Here is a 14,260-nt window from a genome sequence, read left to right as displayed (position 1 = left end):
GAACGTCTGTCCGCGGTCGACCCTTTAATCCATCCCCGACGAGGGTAATAAAAAGATCCGTTTGCACAAGAGCCATTCTGTGCGCAGCATTGCCATTCTTCGCCCCGAGGACCAAGACCCAAGACCCGTCTCTGCCTTGAGTTGAAGTGTGGGCACGCCGCCGCTGTGTGTCAGACGCCGTCATCGCCCTCTCCGCTCCGTCGTCGAGGCGTTTTCTTTCTCTTCATCGGGTTCTCGGGACCATCGTCAGCCGAACGAGATACCCGGCCGCGTCGTGGATTGAAAAATCTTCGACGAAACCATCGAGGGTGCTTGCAAGGCGTGACAACAGTTCGAGGGGGAGACATTAACTTGTTTATCTCCCGGCACCTGGTACGGTCCCCTCTCCCAAAACCCACCTCGTAACAACATTCTTCCTCTGCCCCATTGCCTGGACAACCCCTCCACGTCGACACCACGTTACCCCTCCTTACCTCGGCTCTGCTTGTTGGCCACTTAGTTGGTCGCCAGCAGTGGCCAAAACACAAATCTTCCACCCAACACACATTTTTGACCGCGCCACACCTCGGAAACTTCACTTCATCTCTCAAATCGGCTCTGCCCTCACAAGTTCCCCCTCCCAAACCGCCACGCTCGCATTTTCGATTATTTTTCGCGAAACCTGAGTTTCCCTCTAACCGCGTTTCCCATACGTAGATTTGTCGCGCAACGACAAGACACCCGATCGAGTCTCTCAGAATCACCACACCATCATAACCACGATGGAGGCAATTCAGACTCATCCGTCCAACGCTGCGCAAGCGAAGGCGTTCACCGCGCCTGGCTCATTGTCTTTCCCCGGCGGTGCCAATGAGATCGCGAACACCACGACTCCTCAGGGCGGCGCGGCGAACAATGGCGCTCAGCAGCAGGGCGCTCAAGCCACGAACGGCTCCGGGGTGACTCCCGCGACGCCCGCTGCGACACCTGGCGCTGGTCCCGCGGGACCGAGTGGCATTACGCCCACCCTTCAGTAGGCAACCCCGTTTTCTGGGTCGCGCTCCCGGGGCAGTGGGCTGACCGTTTTAGAAACATCGTCGCGACAGTCAACCTGGACTGCCGTTTGGACCTCAAGACAATCGCGCTGCACGCTCGCAATGCGGAGGTACGTGTTGAGCCAGAACACCGCCGCGCCATGGTCGTCGCGCGGTGAAGTGGCGACCTGGTCTGCGAGCAGGTTTCTGTTCTCAACCGTTTCACCACGAGCAGTGCTAACCTGAGTGCAGTACAATCCCAAGCGTTTCGCGGCCGTCATCATGCGTATTCGTGAGCCCAAGACCACCGCCCTCATCTTCGCCAGCGGCAAGATGGTCGTGACCGGTGCCAAGTCGGAGGATGATTCGAAACTTGCGTCGCGAAAGTACGCCCGTATCATCCAAAAGCTCGGCTTCAACGCCAAGTTCACCGACTTCAAGATCCAGAACATCGTCGGCTCGTGCGACATCAAGTTCCCGATCCGCCTCGAGGGTCTCGCGTCCAAACACCACAACTTCAGCTCCTACGAGCCTGAGTTGTTCCCGGGTCTCATTTACCGCATGATCAAGCCCAAGATCGTGCTCCTCATCTTCGTCAGCGGCAAGATTGTCCTGACTGGCGCGAAAGTGCGCGAGGAAATCTACCAGGCGTTCGAGATGATATACCCTGTGTTGCAAGGTGAGTTTTCTGGTTGCCTTGTGGCGAATCACGAGACACATGACGCTGACATGCTTGACTTCCAGACTTCCGCAAGGTCTAATTACCAGACCTGCCAAGCCCACTTCACGGGGATATCACCACGCCTGGCTCCCTCAACTCTCCCACAACACATCATGATACCACATTTTCGCCGCCGACGTGTACACTACTATTGCCCCCGATCATCTCCGCGTCATGACTTGACGACATCATACCCCACCTAAAGAAAACTCCATTCGGCCGACTCGCGACTTGGCACAGTTTGACAATTGCAAACCGTGCCGCCGGCGCGATCGCCTTGTATCATTTTTGCGACTGTTTTTGAACCATCAGCATTGCATCGGCGTTCACGGATACGGGAACGGACTTCGGGGACACATGGCCGTTTTATTTCTGCGCCGGCCCCCCAAATGTCCTTGTTGGGATTTTGACTTTTTTCTCTTTTCCCCGGATGACAAGGGTACCACAAAAAGAACGGAACCTGGTTACTGCTCCGGAGAGAAGACAGTGCGAGGTTTTTCCATTTTTTTCCTCACATAGAACGACCACACACATCTCGGCCCGGCATGGTTAAGGCAGCAGCAACACTTTTTCCGCTCTGTCTCGTTTCCATCTGCCGCGGACCCTACTTAATTGGGGGCTTGCGACTGGGACCTTTGCTCCGGTCGGGTTCTCGCAAGCCGACATTCGCATGGAGACCGAGAGCACGAGAGAGACACCGGGGGGGGTGAATATCACACACAACAACCGAAAGGACACGTTGAGGTATGAAGCATGCTTCACACACAGCACATGGAGAGAGAGAAGGGTGGGGCGAGCATGGTGCTACGTGGTTTCCCTGATGACGATCATGTCGGTCATGCTGGGCAGCGAAACACACAACCCCCTCTTCTCCACGTGTTGCTGTCGCTAGAGGGGATTTGTGCAGAGTATTGTCTGCTGCTTTTTATGCGCGGGAGAAAGGGACATGGGCGATGAGAAACGCACACTACACAATATCCTGCCATGAATTTGGTGGTGGCTTTTCGGCTCTGTCGGTCGATCGGGAACATAAACTCCCGCGAACCCGGCAGATGGCAGCAAGCATGCCTGCAAGCACCTGGCCAGGTAGAAGACGATGGATGATGATGATGGATGGTGGGTGGTGGTATAAACCCTACCTTACCTATTACATATCTTGCCGCCGAGGCTCTCTTCTCCTCCCACCTACAGAGGTCTCTAGGACCGATGGCGTAGCAGCGGCCCTGCGTTCTTGTGATTCTCGACCGGACAAACTCCGGTTGGCTTTGCGGAGAAAAGGATGGTCGGACTTGTTACTTGGTGGCTTTTTGCTGGGAGGAGAGAGGTCTCGCTAATATGGCGGTTATACCGGTCGTCGTTGGCATGAAGGGTGCTGCTGCCCAGAGAAATACCATCATCGATTGATATGAACCTGTGTTCGGTCCCATCGTGTTCGTGCGTGCGTAATGATGTCTGCGTGATGCCGTTTGTGATGCCGTGGTGTATGCATGTCCCCCTCGTGTTCGAGTCCCTATGGCCTGCCCTGTTATCCCCGTGCGTGCCATGTCCACGTAGCCCAAGAGGTGCGAAGTCTCAAGCCGACACGTCCTTCAACGCCTCATCCAAAACCACTCCTGCCTCACTCCTGCCCCTGCTCCCATCCTGCGTAAACGTAACCTCCACCGGCCCCATCTTCGCCTTCCAATCCCACTTGCCCTCAAACTCTGGCGGTCCAGCGCGCATGATGCGGTCCACGACCTTCTCCCCGATGACGGGCAGGAACTTGAAGGCATGCCCACTGTCCCCCGTCGCGACGAACAATCCCCGCCAATGTGGGTGGTAGTCGACGACGAAATCGGCCGTCGGGGTGTCTGAGTACCAGCACAGGCGGGTTTTGCTGAAGGGCCGGTCGTGTAGAGACGGCCAGGGGATCATCTCGCGCAGGGCGCGGCGGAGGTCGGACGCATCTGCGGCGGGAATGCCGAGGTTAGGATGGGTGAGGGAGGTGCGTGGAAAGGAGACGGGGTGGTTGGTTTTGGAAGAGTTGGGGGTGAGTGGCAGTGGTGGATGGGAGGGCTGGATGGGGTTGAGGTAACCCAGGGCATGCTTGGCGATTTTGAGGACGCGGTCGGTGGGTGGGATGATGAAGAGGCCGGAGGAGAGGTTGAGGATGACGGGCATGTTGGCGAGTTTTGCTTGTTCTTCGTCGGTAAGGTCGATGTAGCCGAGGACTTGGGCAGTGGCAACGGCTTGGCCGGCGAGGTCGATGAGTGCACCGGTCCAGGCACCCGCTGCTACCACGACCAAGTCGGCGGAGAGGACGCGGCCATCGTCGAGCTTGACACCGGTGACTGTGGCCTCGGCGTGTTCCAAGGAGACGACAGTGCCGGCAACGAAGCTCACCCGTCCGGTCTCGCGGACTCGGTCGAGAAGCCATGCCATCGAGGCAGCGGCGTTGGCCCAGCCGCTGTTGTAGTTGACGTATCCCCATGACCCCGAGCTGCCTCCCGTGCCCAAAGCCTCACACACAGCATCGCTATCGGGCAACTCGCGAATGCGGGCTGCCAGCTCGGGGTCCTTGGCTGTGAGGGCCTGAACGTTGACCCAGCTCATGCGGACATAGTCCATGCTTGTTAGCTTGGGCTTCCGGTCTCCCTCGCCGGCCTGGACGGCCTGGTCTGTGAGCGGCACAGGCGGCTCAGCGTCCGCAACGAGGATGAGACCGGTTTCATTGTAGCGTCCCTGGGCACCTAGGTCTGCGGGTTGATCCTTCTTGCGCCACTCCACCTGAGCTTCCTCGCCCAAGGCAGCGTAGGCGTGATCCGCGTAGTCAGCACGGATGATGCGGCTGGCGTCAATGCTGGCGGCATCCGGGGAGGGAAAGGCCCCGGGTTCGGAGGGGTTCGACCTGTCGACGACAGTAATCGAGCACTGGGCGAAGGCCTCTCGGCGGGTGAGGGCTAGAGCGGTGCTGAGCCCAAAGACGCCAGAGCCGACGATGAGGATGGAGGAAGGGGGAGAGAATGTGTTGGAGGAGGGAGAAGGAGAGGAAGAGGAAGAGGAAGAGGAAGAGAAAGCGGAAGCAGCAGAAGAGGACATTTTGGGAGACGGAACGGTAAAACGGATTCCGAAGTTCGACAAGGTTTCAGACGCCGGAGTAACACGGGACGAACAGGGGTATATGAGGATTGCGAGGACGACGGAGGATTGGTGGCAGATTGTAAAGTGGTGAATCTCCCTTTTGAGGAATGATGAGGGATCTCGAGGGTCCAATGCGCGCCGAACTTCCGGCGCCTCCGGACACTTGTTGGGAGCTAAGGGCGCTTAAATATGCCAGACTAGCTGAACCCCGCCGAGGGTGACGCCATCCTTGATGTTTGTTGAAGAGGGGGTTGCAATGACAGGAGATCAGGACGGGGAAGATGGTGTGCCCTGATGGACGGATTGTCCATATAAGGCACTGTTAAAAAGAGAGCACGAAACACAAGGAGATGCTCATGAAGGTAGGACATGGAGGGGAACAAGATGGTCTTGATGTGGCATGGCTGAAGTGAGGGAGGGAGAGACAAGGTGGCGGGCCAGGCAAAGCTTTATCGAATGGAATTTTGGAGATGTGGTTTTCCATGGATAAATCCAAGCTCAGTTCTAGTTTCCAAGATTGCCCGAGAGTGTTGGAGAAGTTGAGAGGACGAAGAGAGCGAAGTGAGCGAACTTGTCCGGGGCTGTCCTTTTTGTCCTTTTGTGGCCTTTTGTGAGGCGAAGGGAGTCCCTTGATGAATCACGCCCCCACTCCCTAAAATGGAAACCGTTCAGCTGGATGACAGTGTTGACGGCCGGCAGCAGCTGGTGCCACCGTTGCATCTCGAGCTGCTGGCCCTCAAAGCCCCGGACACAGCCTCGTCCATGTTTGCTTCCAACCCGGAACGGGACAATGATTCGAGTCAGAGTGGTATTGATCAAGATAGTTGTCCCGAGTGCTCTTGCAGTCTCACTTTGGAAGTTTATCAGTGCCTTCAAGATCGATATCCAGGGACAAGAAGGGAAGTTCAGGCCCTAGTGTATGCAAGTGAGAGAGGCTCCTTCCAGGTTGGTCATCAGGGTGCACAGTGCACGGACCACTCGGACTGTTGGAAGCTTGCCAGGACCAGAGCTTATCGACAACAACCAACCTCCAGCAATCGCCGACCAAGCAATCAACAACCTCCATCATCACCAGAGCTTGAGCATGGGAACTGCGATGTGACATCCCTGGCCATTGTTCCGTCCAATAGCCCCATAATCATGCGCGGCCGACATACGCGAACTACCAAACATGTCGTCCACCAAAAAGATTGCCGAGTTCCCTGACCCCGACGCGAAACTGCAGAAACCAACGAGGCAATCCGCTTTCGAAAAACACAAGGCCGAAGCCGAAGCCAAGCGCCGCAGGGAAGAAGCAGAGACTGCTGCTGTCTACGAGGATTTTGTCAAGAGCTTGGGTCACGATGGAGAGGAGGACCTCTTGCGGGAACCCCGCCGTACGCCCTCCAGACCTGCCGGTCCTCCCGAGAGGCCTGTCTTTGGGAGCAGCGCCCCATTTGGCGGGGGCACGGGGAAGCGTCACTTTGGCGTTCCGTCAGGCGGCTCCTTGAAGAGCGGACCCGGGAGCTTGGGCCCAGTTCCAAATTCGTTTGGGAAGAAGAGGTCATTTGAGGGCTTCCAACGAGACTCGGACGAGAAGGACAGGGACAGAGACAGAGACAGAGACCGCGAGAAGGATTCAGGCTCGTTACCCGTCGCCAAGGCATTTGACTCTAGCGATGACGAAGCCGAAGCTCCCACAACGACAGATCGCGCAGAAGAAAAGGCTGCGTCCAAACCTACCCTGCGTCTTGCGAATCTGCCGCCAGGCTCGTCACCCGCCTTCATCAAGTCGTTGATCCCGTCCAACCTGACCGTCGAGAACGTCAAGATCGTCCCACCCACAGGACCCAGTGGGACAGAGCGCAAGTCGATTGCCGCTATTGTCACTCTATCCAAGGAGACTCCGGCAACCGACATCGACAACGCTGTGAGCACTCTCCAAAACCGCTACCTTGGGTTCGGCTATTTCCTTTCGCTGCATCGCCATCTCTCTTCGGCCGCTATCTCCTCAGGCTTGACCGCCAGTACTCTCCACACCTCGACCGCCGTTTCTCATCCGTTTGGTGCAAAGAAGGTCGCCGATGGGCCAGGCAGGCCAGGCTACCAACCCTTGGGTCACGGCAGGGCGTATGCTCCCCCGTCATCCTACGGGCCTCCCTTCGGCGGACCGATGAATAGGGCGGGGATTCTCCACGTCCCTGTCCGGCCGCCGAGAGACATCAAACAAATACGCATGATCCACAAGGTCATCGAGGCTGTGCTCGAGCATGGCCCGGAGTTCGAGGCTCTTCTGATGTCACGCCCCGACGTTCAGCGCGACGAGAAGTGGGCTTGGATTTGGGACGCCCGGAGTGAGGGTGGAGTTTGGTACCGCTGGAAGCTATGGGAAATTGTCACCGGTGCCAAGGCGGCTAGAGGCAAGCTCGAGTATATTCCCCTTTTCGAGGGGAGCCATGCGTGGAAGAGGCCAACCAAGCGCCTGGCCTTTGAATACGCTACAGATGTTGATGACTTCGTCTCGGACTCCGACTACGATTCAGATGATGACGACGAATTCGAGGATGAGAAAGCCAAACAAGGTGATGGCGCCGAGCAGGAAGATACCTTCCTGAACCCGATCGAAAAGTTCAAACTGGCTCATTTGCTCGCACGCCTGCCTACCAGTTTGTCCAAGATTCGAAAAGGCGACATTGCGAGGATCACCGCGTTCGCCATCACGCACGCAAGTCGGGGTGCCGACGAGATCGTGGACATGGTGGTTTCCAACGTCGAGCACCCCTTTGCTTACACATCGGCGAATCCGGATTACAAGCCTGGAGCAAAGGATAGGTCCGGCAGTAAAGGAGAGGCTTCTCGCGACGGGTCGCCTGCACCAGAGGACCGAACCACCACAACATCTGACTCTCCCGACTGGAGCGCGGCGCGTCTCCTTGGTCTTTACGTCATCAGCGACATCCTATCATCCTCGTCTACGAGCGGGATCCGCCACGCCTGGCGCTATCGGCAGTTGTTCGAGACGGCCCTCCGCAACCGCAAGACATTCGAGCTGTTGGGTCTGATGGCCGAAAAGCATGGCTGGGGCCGGCTGCGCGCGGAGAAGTGGAAGCGTAGCGTGGGGCTCGTGTTGAGCCTGTGGGAGGGTTGGTGCGTGTTTCCCGTGGAGACGCACGAGTCGTTTGTCAAGAGCTTTGAGAATCCGCCCTCCGCGGCGAAGAAAGACACCAGTGGGTCGGAGTCGGATAGGAAGGCTACCGGGAGGTGGAAGACGGTGGATGGGGCGCCATCAGACGGAGGATTCCTGCCTGTGTCGACCAAGGCGGCGGTTGAGCCAGACACAGGCGATGATCAAGTCGAGAACATTTTATATCTTGACGAGACGGACGGAGAGCTGCTCCATCCCGAGCGTCTGCAGTACTTGGCTTCGCTGGACGATGCTTTTGATGACCTGGATCTCGACGGCGAGCCTTACGATGACGACGACAACGACAATGCGGAGAAGTCCAAACAAGTATCCGCCGAGGCCGATACTGTCATGAAAGACTCCAACGAATCAAGTGCCACGGCGCCACCACTGCCACACGAGGAACAGCAGAAGGAGGTCAAATCTATAGGCGGATTCCAGATGTCGGCGCCGAAGGCAGCACCGGCCAAGAAGCGAATGCGCGCCATGGACATGTTTGGGGACTCTGACTCGGACGGGGCCACAGCCTAGCCTCGCAAAAGCACCATGTGTGTGCGGGGGAGATCTGTATACGAAGGGCCATGGGCCAAAACAGGACAACAAATCCAAATCGTCAGTCCTCGTCCAGCTGGGGGTCTGGGGCACATGGAAGCGAGAGCTGAGGTTCATCTCCGCAGGGCTGGACTGAGGGGAAAGATTGTGTGGTGGCCACGACCACACGGGGACTTTGCAGCGGGGAAATGTCACCCAACCCCAAGACCAATGGCACTATTTCACACACCTCCGCGTGGGCTGCTGCAATGTATTTGACGAGCAGGTCTATGTATGGATGTGCTTTACGTACAGCACGCGGCCTAGCGTCCTTGGCCTCGGTTGTTGGGCTTGGGCTGCGTCATATCCCCCATCCTATTCCACGGACCTGGGGCAGACGATGCTACGTCTCATCGTGTCGTTTCGTTTGTTAGAGAGCAATACTCCGTATGCCTTCATCCGTTGTGGCCCAGCACAGGTCAGACGCGGCCCATCTTTGGCACTATCGGTCTCTTGGGTTGTGTTCCGCGCGAAGGCATCCGGAGCGCCGGAGGGCCGGAAGAAGTCCCGCGTGTGTGAGATGCGTCTTCGGCTCGGCCCAGGTTTCGCGTGGCATGGAATTGGACACTCGTGGCCATTGGATGGATGTGTGTCGTCGGTTGCTGGAAGAGGAGGAGGGGTCATACACCGTACACCGTCGACCTTTGGATTGATTCGATAGAGATGTCAGCAGGGAAATACCGGGACTCCGTACGTCTCTGGGAGGATGATGTGGCTCTTCATGTTGGCCGTCAAACCTCGCCAACATATAGACGTAGCCTATGTGTGCCGATCTAGGGAGTTAAACTCCTTACAACCAGCCTTGATACCTTTAGGATTTCATCAGATACCACAACCTTTGGCTTCTCAATGACTTCATCTTTAGAGCCTCATGTTCTGGCAGTGTCATGTCAGCCTACAGTGACTCTCCATGGCAATGTGAATGAGAAGGTGAAGTGGCCATCCCGCGCGGCGAAGTCACGGCATCACGGCATCATGGCATCTTGGGATGATGGGCCCAGCCAACCAAGCCAGCCTGTTCCGTTTCCGGCCAATGAAAACTTGCTCAGTCTCATCGCGGCTGCCCAAACTGTGGGCCCCGCCTTCGCACCCACCAGCGCTGCCTCCTGCATGCAGAGTGTTGCAACTTGCAGCATCGCACCCGGTTCAAGAAGAGAAGGAGGGACGGATTGAACTCCGAGCCGGGCCAAGACGCGAGCCACCCTTGGCCCTGGGTTACTGGATCTGACCTACCTGACCTAGCCCATACCGTGGCTTCCCGGCTACATCACACACATCACACAGCGGATGAGAAACAACACTTGGGGAAAGAAAAAGAATCCGTGAAAGGAAACTTGGATCATCCAACTTTGATGAGAGTAACCGACGGGAAGTGTTGGTCATTTCACACCATCTGGATGATCTGACCCCGCAGCCATCCCGTCGAGTCGAGTCCTTCAACCACTTCGTTGACCAACAAGACCATAACCAAGACCTTAACCAAGACCAAGAACAACCAAGGAGACGGGACCGGGACCTCCTCCGGTTGTGGCCGGCCTCTTTCTTTTCAGCTTGCCTGAGGGCTAGGTGTCACCTCTTCATCCCACGCTTACGTACTATATCCCAGGTCCGCTTCTACCCATTGTTGGCGGTCTGGGCACACACCTGACACAGCAATCTTGGATTCCTCAAAGCTCCAATTCTCCACCTCCCGCGCGCTGTGTCTCGCATCCACATTCCTGGGGCATTGTTGATCAGAGGACATATCTCGTGCTGCTTCTGCAGTAACACCACCGTCCCGGATCCGCGTGGCTTTGCTGCTCTTCCGAAGGCATCAAGCAGTCCCAGCAGTTTGGAATCCCCAGGGACAAGCAAGGACCGCCAGGATTGCCTGATCCTGATCATTTCCGCCCCGACAAAAACCACACCTATCTTCGTCATCCATCACGTTGCGTCTCTCCACCTCGACGACCTCATTCCAAACTTCTACCCCTCGACGTTGTTGGTTCCTAGAATCTGACCACGAGCCTGTCTTGTCCCCGAGTCTGCCTGGCAGTTGTGTCAAGACAGGCTGGACCGTCGACTCACCTCACCTTGCAACCTTCGAGTCAGCCCATCACCGTCTTTGGCCTGTGTCAGCTGTTTGACCCAGACTTTGAGTCCCCCTTGGACTTGAGCCGACCACAACTTCTGTCAAGGACAAACAAGCCGAGCCATCAATCCAGATAAATATTTGGAGGCTCACACTGTCCACGACCACGCGTGAGCGAGCTGTGTGGACACTAAAAGGGTTTTACGACCTGCATCGCAACGCGGGGACGCATGCCCCCTATATAGCCGGAAACTTGCTCAATCTGCTCAAACTCGATCATCGGGCCCGCCCCGGCCCGCAACCTCAAACGGCCGAGACATCGGTCGACACGACGTCAACGGAGCGGCGCTGATTCGCCTCCAAGATCCGCGACCCCGGCCCACGAACCTGCTCATCCCGATGGACTGAATCGGCAGGGCTAGGCCACCACCCACCTCCTCACCCAGCAGACGCGCGCCCGTCAGAGACGGCGCCGGATATCGGGTCTCTCCGAGACCTAACGCGACACCCCCCAATCCAATCCACCCACCCACCGCAGACGCGGCGTGAGGCACCGCCTCGCCAGATTCCAAGATGCCCATCATCAATGGCCAGAAGATGGCCTGGTACGTTCTCTCTCTCCTTTCATACTTGGTCCATTCCAGCCCCTTGCTACCTCTTGGATCTTTGTTGGTCTCGGAGCATCATGTCGTCATATCGACCAGCAAGACGGTTGTTTTCCACTCCTTACCATGATAGGTGTTGCTGACTTTTTACACCTGTAGTGCGCCATGTATTCGTGGCCACCGTTCGACAAAATGCAACCACTTTTATGAGAGAGTCATGATCCCCGTGCGGAAGCCGGGACGGCCCCTAAGCACATGTCCTTGCCCTCCCGGACGGCCGTGTGCTTGCGGCGGCGTTCGTGTGGCCATCCCAAAGAAGCAGAAGTGCGCCTGTCCTGGAGATGCCGCGAAGGGGACAGACCAGCGAGAAAAGGAAAAGTCCGCCGCCGAAGCCCCAAAGTCGCCGCCGAAACCTTCATCTTACCGCGTGACGAAATCGAACGGGAATTCGAGAGCGAATGGCCGGAAACCGTCCATCGATCCTACCGTCCTGGACAGGATAGACCCGAACTCGATCAATCTTATCACCACACCTCTCAGCACGCCGACCACCAATGGAATGACCCTCGCAGGCAGCCCAGCTCTTGCGCCGAATGGACAAGTTGATCCAACAGCCTTTGGATCAGGCTACGTTGTTCTACCTCCCGGACCCAATGGCGCGTACGCCGTCCCGCAACAGCAACCGAGCTACTCGACGTCGGTTCCGTATAACAACATGGGGTTCCACTATGCTTCGTCGCCTCAGCTTCAGCACAACATCAAAGTCGAGGAGGGATATTATCCGAACGGCGGCTTCAGTACCATGATGCCACCTCCTGTTCTGCCGAACGGCGCTCAAGCGCCGCCATTGCCTATCAAAACCTCCCCTACTGCGTCACCGAAACTCAATGGCGCGAGTTCTGGGGGTGGCAGCTGTTGCGGAACCTCGACGGAGCCTCGTCCTCCTACGTCCAATGGGGCCCAGGTCCCTCAGATGTATACCCAGGCATACGTGCCACGGCCCTCGACCGCCAACAGTTGCTGTGCCCCGAAGAAGGAGAGCCCGCCTCCTGCGTCGGACGTTCAGACTTCTCAACAGACCTACGTGAAAACGTATTCGCCGCAGCTTTCTGCCGTCAATGGAAGTTGCTGTGGAGGCCGTGCCCCAACCCCGCCGTCTGCTTCTGGTCAGGTTCAACAACCGCAAGAAAACTACGCCCAGTCGTACGCGCCTCCTCAGTCGCCTACCGTCGGCGGTGGTGGCAGCTGCTGCGCCAACAAGACACAGAGTTCGGTTTCTGCCGCAAACCAGAGTGTGGCTCAGCAGCAACAGCACCAGCAACAGCAACAACAACAACAACAGCAGCAGCAGCGGGTGTTTGAGCAGTCGTACATGACCCAGTTCCAGTACCCGACGATCTTCCGCTACCCCGGCGACTATGGCTCCTGGCAGCATCCGATCGACCCCTTTATCTGGCAACAAGTCATGTCGCAAACCGCCACCATGCCCATGGGTCCCACGCCGATGTCACCGACGACTGCCGCTGCCCAGACGCAGGCTGACACTGTCGACATGGGAGTTAGTCATCAGTGCAACTGCGGCGAGGGGTGCCAGTGCGTGGGCTGCCTGGCCCACCCATTCAACCAGCAGATGTTTCAGTACGTGAACAATGCGTACAGCGGCAGCAACACCAACAGTCCCGGGGCGGACCAGACGCAAGCGGCAGCGGCAGGTGGGGATTCCCCAAAGGAGGCGGCCACGCCGGCGGTTAGCGAGGGGTCGCCGCCGCGCGAGGAACAGTCGCTCTCGTCGTTGGACTATTTCTTTGTCAACCTGCCGCTGTCGGGGATTTGTGGTGGCAGTCTGGAGTCGTGTCCCTGCGGGGATGCCTGCAGCTGCCCCGGGTGTTTGGTTCACGGCATTCCGTTGAATCCGTGATGGAGGTGAGCAAGTTGGTCGGATAACGATATTAATGGTTAGTTGGTGAGGGTGGTTTTGATGGTTAGTTGTGGGATGAAGCGGTATCTTCTCATCTCTTATGATTTGTTGTGTTTTTAAGTTTGCTTTCTGTCATGTCTTATGATGATGGTTACGGTGTACATCCATTCTGGCACGCATAAGATACCCTATTTATCTGGGCGGCTTGAGTGACGGAAAAAGGAAAAAGGGGGTAGGCAAAAAATAGGATAGGTAACTGAGTATGTACTGTACAGTATGATATGTGATGGCTGTCCTGGTTTTGTGTGATGGATCAGCATTCTCAGGTTGGCATTGAGTGATGTTGCTGGTGGTAGTGAGTTCAGGGTTAGAGCCGTCTTCGTGAGCCTTACTTAACCCCAACCCTGACTGGAAACGGTGAGTTTATAGACAAGGGTTGGAGCCGAAACGGAGGGTTGGTTCTCAAGGCGGGCCGTTTTGCACTAACAGCTCGGCGAGACACAGGATCCCAGCCAGCTCCATCGCCGGTCGTTCACTTTAACATGCTTGGCATCGAACGGCAGGTTGGTCGCGCAATAACACCTGTCGCGTGAGAAGTTCTGACGGCTTTCCACAGCCACTCGACAGTTGCTCAGTCCAAGGAAGAAATGAAAATGAGTGATACCTTGTTCCATCGTATTGCCGCGTCCAACAAGCTCAGAAATGCCGGCATCATCTTCACGCGCAGACACCTCGCCACGGCGGAGGACAAGAGAGGACGATGATCATGATCGCGGGCATGAGAGACAGAACAAGCGGTATCGGCGCGGCTATGAAGATGAGAAAGTTGAGAGGGAGGATGGCGGTCGGGGGAGACGGGAGGGGTTGAGTGATGGTGGTGAGCGGCGGATGCGACACAGGGGGGATGAACGCCATCGTCATAGCGAGGACTGTCACTCTGAGGATAGGGATCGGTATCATCATCACCATCATCACCACCATCACTTTCGGGACGGATATCGCAGCGATAAAGGACAGGATGGCCACCACCACCGGTATCATCATCATAGTCATGATCA

The 14,260-nt window shown here is 56.9% G+C and overlaps 7 protein-coding genes across 7 annotated transcripts; 6 read left to right on the top strand and 1 right to left on the bottom strand.

Annotated features, from left to right (window-relative positions):
* Positions 1-761: 761 nt before the first annotated feature.
* VTJ04DRAFT_6705 (uncharacterized protein) lies at positions 762-1,774 on the top strand (the record flags this gene model as incomplete). The annotated part of the gene is made up of 4 exons (XM_069364954.1): positions 762-1,012; positions 1,069-1,144; positions 1,266-1,692; positions 1,758-1,774. 4 exons carry the CDS (start codon positions 762-764, stop codon positions 1,772-1,774), a joined length of 771 nt encoding a protein of 256 aa, XP_069218729.1.
* Positions 1,775-1,847: 73 nt separating this feature from the next.
* Positions 1,848-2,626, top strand: VTJ04DRAFT_6704 (uncharacterized protein; the record flags this gene model as incomplete). The annotated part of the gene is made up of 3 exons (XM_069364953.1): positions 1,848-1,872; positions 1,940-2,227; positions 2,289-2,626. The coding sequence occupies 3 exons, from the start codon at positions 1,848-1,850 to the stop codon at positions 2,624-2,626; spliced, it is 651 nt and encodes a 216-aa protein (XP_069218728.1).
* Positions 2,627-2,687: 61 nt separating this feature from the next.
* Positions 2,688-3,068, top strand: VTJ04DRAFT_6703 (uncharacterized protein; the record flags this gene model as incomplete). The annotated part of the gene is made up of 1 exon (XM_069364952.1): positions 2,688-3,068. One exon carries the CDS (start codon positions 2,688-2,690, stop codon positions 3,066-3,068), a length of 381 nt encoding a protein of 126 aa, XP_069218727.1.
* Positions 3,069-3,306: 238 nt separating this feature from the next.
* Positions 3,307-4,812, bottom strand: VTJ04DRAFT_6702 (uncharacterized protein; the record flags this gene model as incomplete). Its single annotated transcript, XM_069364951.1, has 1 exon — positions 3,307-4,812. One exon carries the CDS (start codon positions 4,810-4,812, stop codon positions 3,307-3,309), a length of 1,506 nt encoding a protein of 501 aa, XP_069218726.1.
* Positions 4,813-6,025: 1,213 nt separating this feature from the next.
* Positions 6,026-8,548, top strand: VTJ04DRAFT_6701 (uncharacterized protein; the record flags this gene model as incomplete). The annotated part of the gene is made up of 1 exon (XM_069364950.1): positions 6,026-8,548. The coding sequence occupies one exon, from the start codon at positions 6,026-6,028 to the stop codon at positions 8,546-8,548; it is 2,523 nt and encodes an 840-aa protein (XP_069218725.1).
* A 1,093-nt stretch (positions 8,549-9,641) lies between these two features.
* Positions 9,642-11,031, top strand: VTJ04DRAFT_6700 (uncharacterized protein; the record flags this gene model as incomplete). The annotated part of the gene is made up of 3 exons (XM_069364949.1): positions 9,642-9,679; positions 10,373-10,592; positions 10,813-11,031. The coding sequence occupies 3 exons, from the start codon at positions 9,642-9,644 to the stop codon at positions 11,029-11,031; spliced, it is 477 nt and encodes a 158-aa protein (XP_069218724.1).
* Positions 11,032-11,252: 221 nt separating this feature from the next.
* Positions 11,253-13,202, top strand: VTJ04DRAFT_6699 (uncharacterized protein; the record flags this gene model as incomplete). Its single annotated transcript, XM_069364946.1, has 2 exons — positions 11,253-11,284; positions 11,444-13,202. The coding sequence occupies 2 exons, from the start codon at positions 11,253-11,255 to the stop codon at positions 13,200-13,202; spliced, it is 1,791 nt and encodes a 596-aa protein (XP_069218723.1).
* Between the last annotated feature and the right edge of the window lie 1,058 nt (positions 13,203-14,260).

The sequence above is a fragment of the Mycothermus thermophilus genome (assembly GCF_041956435.1).
Source record: "Mycothermus thermophilus strain CBS 625.91 unplaced genomic scaffold VTJ04scaffold_4, whole genome shotgun sequence".
Classification (NCBI taxonomy): Eukaryota; Fungi; Ascomycota; class Sordariomycetes; order Sordariales; family Chaetomiaceae; genus Mycothermus; species Mycothermus thermophilus.
The sequence above is the reverse complement of the archived record's forward strand: the minus strand, read 5'-3'. Positions and strand labels throughout refer to the sequence as shown.